Raw genomic sequence first — 10604 nt, forward strand, 5'->3', positions numbered from 1 at the left:
GGAAATGCAAAGGTGGAAGTTTTGTAACAAGGAAGGGAGTGATTAATTCTCCAGGATAGGAGCGGAGGCCTCTGGGACCATCAACGGAGAAGAGACGAGAGTGGGACCCTACCCAGAGAAACAGAGACGTCTGAGATAGAGACAGAGACGATGACGTGGAGTGATGAAGCAACTGGGGACCTTGGACCCAGAGAGGGAAAGGGACTGTGGGTCAAAAATTGGAGGGAGGAGGGGGAAGTGTAGAGGGTGGGTTTCTGGGATATACCCTTTGGATGGTTGATGATGCATGGAGTGTATTGGAACCATGGCAGTGAGATGATATAAGATGGAATGAATGTAAAACTAAAGTTCTCCCATGTAAACTATCATATAATTCACAATAAAACATAAAAAACAAAATACCTTCCATGGCTTGGATCAAGCATACCTTAGTCCTCAAACTGACTTTTTGCTCTTGACTACTTCTTTTGCAGCAGATTTGCTTAATTCAACATGTTGCTCGGCTGCTGCTTCCATGAGCATTGATTGTGGATCCAAGCAAAATGAAGTCTGTGACAACTTCAATCTTTTCTCTGTTTATCAAGATGTTATTTATTTGGTCCAATGGCGAGGATTCTCATTTTCTTTACATTGAGAAACAATCCATTTTGAAGGCTGTTGTCTTCATTCATAGTACATAATGCTTGATCTTCATTAGTAACTATCTCTAGTCTTCTTTGCTTCCAGCAAGTAAGGTTGTGTCATCTTCATATGACACAAATGTTAATGAGTCTTCCTTCAATCCTGATACCACATTCTTCTTTTTATAAGCCAATTTCTCAGATTACTTGCTCATCATACAGATTGAATAAGCAGGTGAAAGAGTGCAACCCTATCACACACCTTTCCTGATTTTAAAACATTCAGTAACTCCTTGTTCCAGTCAAAGGACTGACTTTTGGTCTATGTACAGTTTCCTCATAAGCACAATGAAGTGTTCTGGAATTCCCATTCTTCGCAATTTTATCCATAGTTTGTTATAATCCACCTAGTCCATAACACTGGTGGTGATGGTTATGTGCCATGGAGTCAGTTCTGACTCATAGCAACCCTGCATAGGGTTTCCGAGGCTGTAAATCTTTATGGGAGCAGAAAGCCTCATTTTTCTCCCGTGGAACAGCTGGTAGTTTCCAACTGCTGACCTTGAGATTAGAAGCCCAATTCGTAACCACTATGCTACCAGAGCTCAGGAACACTACTTTCTAAAAAGTCTACTTTATAAATTGTCTATGTAGAAATTATTATCTTCAGCAGATTCAAGGTTTTGGTGAAAGGAGTGATTTTCTTGCTGCCCTCATCCGTGGTTTGGGAAAATGCTTCAACACTTGATACTTAACTTAAAATGGCTTCGATTTATAGATTAAGGAGTTTGGTTTATTGCTGTTCTAAATGAGAGAAGAATCTGCTAGAAAGCTATTTTCATTTGTAAATGTTCTATTAGCTCTGTAATAATGGTATTAGAGTAAAACCTAGCATTTAAACCTGGTACTATAACTATCTCTTAAATTTTTATTAATGGATCATGAACTTACAAAAGTACCAAGTGTTGATTCTTCACCTGTTGGTCCTCCTAAGCTAAATTCTCATGTAAATATTTCTGATATTTGGATATCTAGATTTATTGGTGTTCTATCTTCCTTCTTGTCAGCTCCTGTTCATGCTGTTCAACCACCTCACTGAGATTCTGTCCTCTTGTAATAGTTCTAGCTCCGTAAGATTCTCTCCCCTTCCTTGTACTGTGATCACACACCAGCAAATTCTTCAGTAGCTGTTTCTGCTTGTCCCTTTTCCTTTTTAAACACTTTAACTTTTCTCATGCACTCAGGTTAAGGTAGCTCCCCAATGATTCTTAAGAACCACTTGTAAAGAATATGTCCATCTATCAAAAACCGAACGATTAAAGCATAGTTTGTAACTACCAGAACATTTTTCAAAAATTTTCTGCTAACAATTTAGCTCTGTTGACTTCGCAAAGGGAAAAGGCAAGCACCCTGGCTTCTGTGGGGCTCCCTCCTGAAACTGGTTTATTAGGCTGGGTGCATGAACTCAATTTTTGAAAGGTGGTTGCTTGCTATACTGCCTAGCTTTCCATACAGCAAGTCATTGGATTTTTCCTTGTGTTCGTTTGAAGAACTTCTAGTTAGACAAGATACTATTTAAAACATATGTGCCTAGCACTATGGGCATGATAGGGAATTTCAGTCTAGTTGGGAAAATAAACCATGTGCATGCATATATATATACATATATCAGAGTCTCTGGGTACTATGAACAGTTGACCCATTCTGCTAACTGAAAGGATGGAAGTTTGAGTCAATGAAGAGGCACCTCCGAAGAATGTTCTGGTGATCTACTTCTAAACTATCAGTCATTGAAAACCCCACAGATCACAGTTCTACTCTGACACATATGAAGTTTCCATAATTCAGAATTGAATCATCAACGGTAACTAGTTTGTATATATATATATATATATACACACACACACACAAACACACACACGGCACACAGCAACAATGTGTTGAAAGTGTTTCATTTCTTTAATTGCAATCAAAAGCTTCACATATTTACTACTATACTCCCCCCCTCCTTTTTATCTAATTCCTTAGCACATGGCATCTAGATAACTTTATAGGGTAAATAACACATACTAGGTCTGAAACCAGCTGTGTTTCAGTTCACTGCGGCCGGTTCCCTCATCTGCATATTTAGAAAAATAGGACTGTGTCACAGGGGTTTTTGATGATTAAATGAGTCAATATAAATTGTTGTTAAGTGCCATCGAGTCGGTTCCGACTCATAGCATAGTGACCCTGTATAGTTTTCAAGGAGCAGCTGGTGACCTTAAACTGCCAACCTTGAGGTTCAAACTGACCTTGCAGTCCAGTGCACTAACCCACAGTGCCACACCATAAATTAGATAGTATTATAATTATAAAGCAAAATATGTAAAGTATTGTTTCTTATCATATACTTCTCATTTGAGTCCTGGTGTGGCGCTGTGGCTTAATGTGCTAAACTGCAAAGTCAGTTTGAACTGCAAGGAACCAACTCAGTGGCACTTAACAACAACAACAACAATTTCTCATTTATCCTTCATTTTAATACTTTTTTTTTCTCTCATAATTGAGGGTGGAGGATGTTTTTTCTCTGAAAACTAAGCCACGTTTTGGTTTTACTACAATTTTATTTCATGCTAATGTTTTTCTATAGTATATTTATAAAGTAATTCTTTGGTAAATGTAGAATTTACTTCAAAATGTCACTTCATAAGTTCTTTCTCATCTTGTTATTTCATTAGCAGTTGTTAGAGTGGTTCTGTTGTTCCCAGTTGCTCCTAAATTAGTTTCAAAGAATGTGTTTATTGCTATAGTAACCTGGCGTGGCAGTCTAGGATAAGCACTGGACTGCTAATCACAAGGCTGACAGTTCATATCCACGACTGGCTCCCTAGAAATCTCATACAGGGTCACTATGCGTCTGAACCAACACCATGGTCCTTCGGCACTTTACAGCAACAGTAACATAGTAACCAAGATCTGGTGTTTAAATTCATTGCTAACTTAATGTTATTGTACCACTGTGTAACTCTTGGTGGGTTGAGTGTGTGCTGTGTATACCTCATTTTCTTATTCTGCTTATCTATTTCATGACCACTAGAAATCATTTTCTTGAAATTTTAGATAAAAAACTAATGTTTGCAAAATAGAATTTTTCTTTCTGTTTTGAGTCTTGTGGATTACCATTCCTTCTTAAATTTCTTCTTATTGCAAGAATTTGGGGGTAAAATAGAATTAATAGTGGCTGTGTTTTTTAACTTAATGTAACACTTGTTTGTTTCTTGGGCATGTATATAAAACATCCAATAGCTCCCAACCATGGAGTTTCTTTCTTTTAGATGCAAGTATTACAATTGCATTATTCCTGTGTACTTCAAATCTCTCTTTAAAGATTCTAAAAGTACTGTCTAAAATAGTTCTTATTCTTTTCCATTTCAGACCCTTGACATTTATGGGATCACAGACAAAAAGAGTACTGTTTACTCCCCTTATGCATTCGGCTCGTCCTTTCCGGGTCTCAAACCATGATAGAAGCAGCCGGCGAGGGGTGATGGCCAGTAGCCTGAAAGAGCTCATCAGCAAGGTGTGTGTCCTGCTAGTCCTCAGAAGATCCCAGACTCAGAGGGCCGTGACCGCAAGTACTAAGCCTGTGTAAAGATAGAACTATTCAGAAAAATAGCATATCCAACTTGATAGACCCTCTCTTTGCCTCTAAGAGGGAAATCAAGTTCTCAGTGTTCACAGGAAACATTATTATATCCTCTTGTTGTTAAGTAACCAACCTTGTGGTTCAAACCAACTTTGCAGTTTAGTGCATTAGCCCACAGAGCCACACCAGGACTCTCTTAAGAAGGTAGGCCCTTGGAAAATCTTTTCTTTTTCCAAGCATAAGACTGAACTGTAGGTATTAACTATGGTACCTCTTTACCATTTACATTTTATCAAAATTCAAACTCTAAACTGTCTCAAATGCTAACCTACCTCTGGAGTCCTGATCTGGAGTCCTGGTGTGGTGTTGTGGGTTAATGTGCTGGACTGCAAGGTGGGCTTGAACCATAAGGTAGGAGGTTCAAGCCCATCAGCCACTCCTCGGAAACCCTATACAGGGTCACTATGAGTGGAAACTGACTCAATGGCACTTAACAAAAACAATCTACCTCTGGTAGCGTAGTGGCTATGAGTCACATTACTAACCTCAAGGTTGACAGTTCTAAACTACCAGTCATTCCACAGGAGAAAGATGAGGCTTTCTGTTTCATAAAGATTTGTTGTTAAGTGCCATCAGATCAGTTCCAACACATAGCGACCCGGTAAAGGTTTCAGAGGAGCAGCTGGTGAGCTTTGCAGTTCAAACCAACTTTTCAATCCAGTGCATTAACTCCCAGCACCACACCAGGACTTGATTTACACTCTTGGAAACCCTATGCAGGGCCACTATGAATTGGAACTGAATCCACAGCACATAACCACCACCGCCACAACCACAAGGTCAGCAGTGCAAACATACCAGCTACCCCTCAGAAACCCTATACAGGGTCGCTATGAGTCAGAATCAACTCAACGGCACTTAACAACAACAACCTTCTTAAGGAGTTCTCAGAAACCTTATACAGTGTCACTATGAGTCAGAACCGACTCAAAGGCACTTAACAACAACAACAACAAAACCTGGTGTGGTACTGTAGGATAAGCAGTGGACTGCTAACCACAAGGTTGGTAGTTCAAACCCACCAGGTGCTCCTTGAAAATCCTATACAGGATTGCTATGAGTCAGAACTGATTCGATGATACTTAACAACAACAACAAACCTAATAAATGTCATCAGACAGACTAATGAAAATATCTTCTTCATTCTGTTTCTTTGATGCAAATGTAGACCCTGGACGCTCTAGTTATAACTGCTGGGCTGGTCACTTTGGTGCTCGAGGAAGATGGCACCGTGGTGGATACAGAAGAGTTCTTTCAGACCTTAGGAGACAACACACATTTCATGATCTTGGAAAAAGGACAAAAGTGGACGCTGGTAAGCAAAAACATGGCTATCCAAACAAGCTACCGGGTAGACATTTTCCCTGCAAAAGTTCGCTCACTTCTGTGGCACTCACTGACTTGACTGTTCTCTAAATATACACGGACTTTGTTTGAATCTAATCACTGGACCTGCTACTCTCAAAGTGAGTCTTAGAAGTATTTCTAGGAAACATATTATCTCTGTAAACTTGGGCTATATGATTTAAGCAAATAATTTTGAGGAAAAAGCTCTGGCCAGTGAATAGCTACAGATCCTTTTAAAGTGTGAAGATATGACCTAACTAATCATTGCATCTGTCCTTGGTGTTGCTGTTGTTAAGTGCTGTCGAATCGATTATGACCCGACCCATAGCTACCCTGTACAGGGTTTCAGAGTAGCAGCTGGTGAGCTCGAACCACCGACCTTGCAGTTCAAACGACTTTACAGTCCTTGGTGGTGGTGGTGGTGGTGTACTGTGGAGTCAGTTCCGACACTACTCTACCAGAGCTCCTTTTGAAGATCAAAAAAGTTAACATGAACAATAAAGTTAGGATGGGTGCATGTATGTGTGTGTGTGTAAATACAGTGACTTAGAAAAATAAGGACATAAAATGTGTCTGGGAAAACCATAGATTATATACATTTAAAAAACCCTCCTATTAAACTCAGCAAAGACACAGAAGAACTGAACAACACAATCAACCATTTGATCTCATAGACATGTACAAAGCATGTAACCCAACAACAGCACATAATACATTCTTCTCAGAGCACAGGAAATAGTCTCCAGAACAAACCATATGTTAGGCCTCAAAGCGAATCTCAATAAATTTTAAAACATCAAAATACTACAACGCATTTTCCCAGATCACAATTCTATAAAATTAGAAACCAATAATAGAAAGAGAAAGGAAAAAAGTTAATTAAATACATGGAAATTGACAGCACCCTACTTAAAAGCTATGGGTTAGTAGAAGAAATAAAACTGAAATATTAAAAATCCTTGAATCAAACAAGAATGAACACACAACATGCCAAAATCTTTGGGGCACAGTAAAAGCAGTGCTCAGTCAGATAGACAGAGGGTAATTTATAGCAATAAATACACACATCCAAAAAGAAGAAAGAACTAAAATCAACACCTTACTCAAACATCTCTAACAATTTAAAAAACACCAGGGATGAACCAAAAGGGCAATATTTGCCCAAACACAAAGATGAAAAGGCAGGAAGGGAAAGAAAAACTATATGGATGGAAATGTGGAACACAGGGAAGAAATAGGGAAGTGCTGACACACTGTGGGGATTGAAACAAATGTGTATGAATTATTGATTGGAAAACTAATTTGCTATGTAAATGTTCACCTAAAGCAGAATAAAATGCTTTAAAAAAGATAGGGATAAGCATCGCCAAAACAAACAATAAAACAGGGTGAAATGAACGACTTATCTGTAGTTAGGAAAAGCTAAGTTAAAACCACAATACTCAGATGAGTGGATAAACAAAATACATACATACAATGGAATACTACTCTGCCAGTAAGAGAAATGAAGTCTTGATACATGTTACAATAAGAATATAGCATATCTATACTGAGTGGTCTGTTTCACAGTCTGCTTTGGCCTTGTTTTAGCTGATGATATGGAACTTTTCTCCAAGTTTGGACTCCTAATGTGGTGCTATAGGATCAATACTGGGTTCCAAACCACAAGGTCAGAAGTTCAAACCCACCAGCTGCTGCTCAGAAGCCCAATACAGGGTTGCTATGAGTCAAAATCGACTCAGTGGCACTTAACAACATGGAGTTTTTCTACCATCCCACAGATGAAGTCAGTTTGAGCTTGTGTATTCCATCTGGTGAGGTCCACGTGTATCATCACCTTTGATGTTGTTTATAAAAGGTATTTGCAATTAATAAATCATTTGTCTTGCAAAATTCTATCATGTGATCTCCAACATCATTTCTATCACCAAGGTCATATTTTCTAACTACTGATTCTTCCTCTTTGTTTCCACTTTTTGCATCTAAATCACCAGTAATTGTCAATACATCTTGATGACATGTTTGATCAATATCAGACTGAAGACGTTGGTTGTTGTTGTTGTTAGGTGCTGTCAAGTCGGTTTCAACTCATAGCGACCCTGTACAGGGTTTCCGAGGCTGCAGATCTTTACGGGAGCAGAAAGCCTTGTCTGTCTCCCGCGGAGCAGTTGGTAGTTTTGAACTGCTGACCTTGCAGTTCACAGCCCCATTCATAACCACTACGCTACCAGAGCTCCCTCGAAGTTGGTAGAATTCTTCACTTTCATCATCACTAGTCTTAATGGTTGGTGCATAAATTTGAATAATAGTTTTTTTAACTGGTCGTCCTTGTAGATGTATGAATATTATCCATTCACACAGTGTTGGATATAAGATAGATCTTGAAATGTTCTTACTGATGCTGAATGCTATGCCATTCCTCTTGAATTTGTAGTTCACAGCTTAGTAAACCATATGATTGTCTGATTCAAAATGGCTCAAGAAGACAGTGTCAAGTATTATAATAAAATATGCAAAGACCTGGAGTTGGAAAACCAAAAGGGAAGAACATGCACAGCATTTCTCAAGCTGAATGAACAAAAGAAAAAAATTCAACCCTTGACTTAGAATATTGAATGATTCCATGGGCAAAATAGAGAATGATACAGAAAGCATTAAAAAGAAGAGGGAAGGTATACACAGAGTCATTGTATCAAAGAGAAATGGTCGATGTTCAACCATTTCAAGAGGTAGCATATTGTGGTGCCTTGAATTTATTTGATATGGCTTTTATAACCAAAGTCTTCTTAATTCCCATCAAGTGATTAGATAAACCATGCAAATAAGGTATGCAGGACTCTAAGGCTGGGACTGGTTAGTTTGCTCTTCAGCTGGTTTAAATGGAACCATCTCAGAAGAAGAGATGGAAGATCCCAGGACCATCAAGGAGGAAGAGCATGAGTAGAGCATGAGACAGCAAGGTGAGATGGCAAGAGGCAATGGCATGAGGCAATGTCAAGAGACAACAAAGAGGCAATGGCATGGAAAGATAGAGCAGCTTCAGGCTCTAGGCCTGTGGACTGAGTAAAGCTGAGTGCCTACAGGCAAGAGACTGACTTGAAGACTGTGCCTTTTGGGCATTCACAGACTGGCAAAAGAGCTTTTTAACACTTGCCCAATCAGGGCAGAGACCAAGGCTGAAAGGCTGAAGACAAGAGTGAGGTATGCCTGCAGTACGGTAGACAAGAGACATTCCTGACTGGAGAATTGTTGCATTCTGAGTTGGTTTTGATCCTGACTTATACCCTGTTCACTTCCCTTAATAAACCCCATAATCACGGGTATTGTTATGAGTTATATGTGACAATTACAATGGATTATCAAACCCAGATGTGAAGCAGAGACTGCTGTAGGAGGGATGGCTGGTGTTAGAATAGGGTAAAGAAGATTGTAGGGTGGAAGCATGTCTGACGTCTGTTTCATAGGAATAGGCCTTGGGCTGATTTTGAGTTTGATTCTCTTTGTGAAGCCAGAGGAAGTCAGACATTGCTCTAATGTGATCAAGGGGCCAATGGTACTAAAGGAAGAAATTCAGGCTGCACTGGTGAAAAACAATCCAGGAGTTGACGAATACAAATTGAAATCTTTCAACAAACTGATGCAGCATCGGAGGCACTCACTCATCTATGCCAAGAAACTTAAAAGACAGCTACCTGGTAAACTGATTGGAAGAGATCCCTATTTGTGCTCATTCCAAAGAGAGATGACCCAATGGAATGCAGAAATCACCAAACAATATCATTAATATCACATGCAAGTAAAATTTTGCTGAAGATAATTCAAAAACAGAAGCAAGAGTACATCAACAGGGCACTGCCAGAAACTCAAGCTGACTTGCAGAATGTGCCCTTTAGAGGTGTAAATTATTATATATGCCTAAGTGCTGGGGTTTTGTTTTGTTTTGTTTTGTTTTTTTAAAAAAAGCTAAAACAAATAGTAAGAAATAGTGTTAACCGATGGTACATGGAGGGGACTATAATCATTGTAATGAAACAAGGTATATGATTTGTTGAATGTAAAAAATGTGATCTGCCCTGTAAACTTTCACTCAATCCACGATAAAAAACTTAAAATAAATAAATAAATAAATAAACGAATGAAGAAAGAAAACCAAAATGGATGTCAGAAGAGACTCTGAAACTTCCTCTTGAATGTAGAGAAGTTAAAGTTACTGGAAGAAATCATGAAGTAAAATAGCTAAACAGAAAATTTCACATGGCAACTCGAGAAGACAAAGTATTATAATCTATTATCTGTGTGGCTCCACAGGACATTGCACTGAACTGCAAGATAGATTTGAACCTCACAGTCGGTGGTTCCAACTCATTGTCTGCTCCCTGGAAACCCTTTACAGGGTCACTGTGAATCAGGGCACTTAACAACAACAGATAGCTTATATAAATGTAACCATCCAGTATTGGACATATTGGATCTGACTTATTTCACTCAACATTATGTTTTCAAGGTTCATCTATGTAGTAGTTTATATTAGAACTTTATTCCTTTTCATGACTAAATAATATACCATTTATTATAATATCCCAAATATTATAATAAAATGTGCAAAGATTTGGAATCAAAAAAACAAAAAGGAAGAACATGCTCAGCATTTCTCAAGTTGGGAGAACTGAAGGAAAAATTCAAGCCTCGACCTTCATTATACATATTGAAAGATTCTCTGGGCAAATTATTGAATGATGCACAAAGCATCAAGAGAAGATGGAAGGAATACACAGAGTCACTGTACCAAAAGGAAATGGTAATGTTCAACCATTTCAAGAGATAGCATATATATGATCAAGAGCCAATGATATTCAGGGAGGAAGTCCAAGGTGCATTGAAGGAATTGGCAAAGAATAAGGCACCAGGAATTGATGGAATAAAAATTGAAATCTTTCAAAAAAGTGAGG

At 38.6% G+C, this 10604-nt stretch overlaps 1 protein-coding gene across 1 annotated transcript in view; it reads left to right on the plus strand.

Annotated features, from left to right (window-relative positions):
- The window catches only part of CIDEA (cell death-inducing DFFA-like effector a), a 36638-nt gene that overhangs the window by 19450 nt on the left and 6584 nt on the right, over window positions 1-10604 (plus strand). Inside the window, exons 2-3 of the mRNA XM_006868708.1 lie at window positions 4038-4182; window positions 5477-5623. Coding sequence (XP_006868770.1) covers window positions 4038-4182; window positions 5477-5623 — 292 coding nt within the window. The remainder of the gene's footprint in view (window positions 1-4037; window positions 4183-5476; window positions 5624-10604) is intronic.

This window comes from Chrysochloris asiatica, unplaced genomic scaffold (genome assembly GCF_000296735.1).
Source record: "Chrysochloris asiatica unplaced genomic scaffold, ChrAsi1.0 scaffold00122, whole genome shotgun sequence".
NCBI lineage: Eukaryota > Metazoa > Chordata > Mammalia > Afrosoricida > Chrysochloridae > Chrysochloris > Chrysochloris asiatica.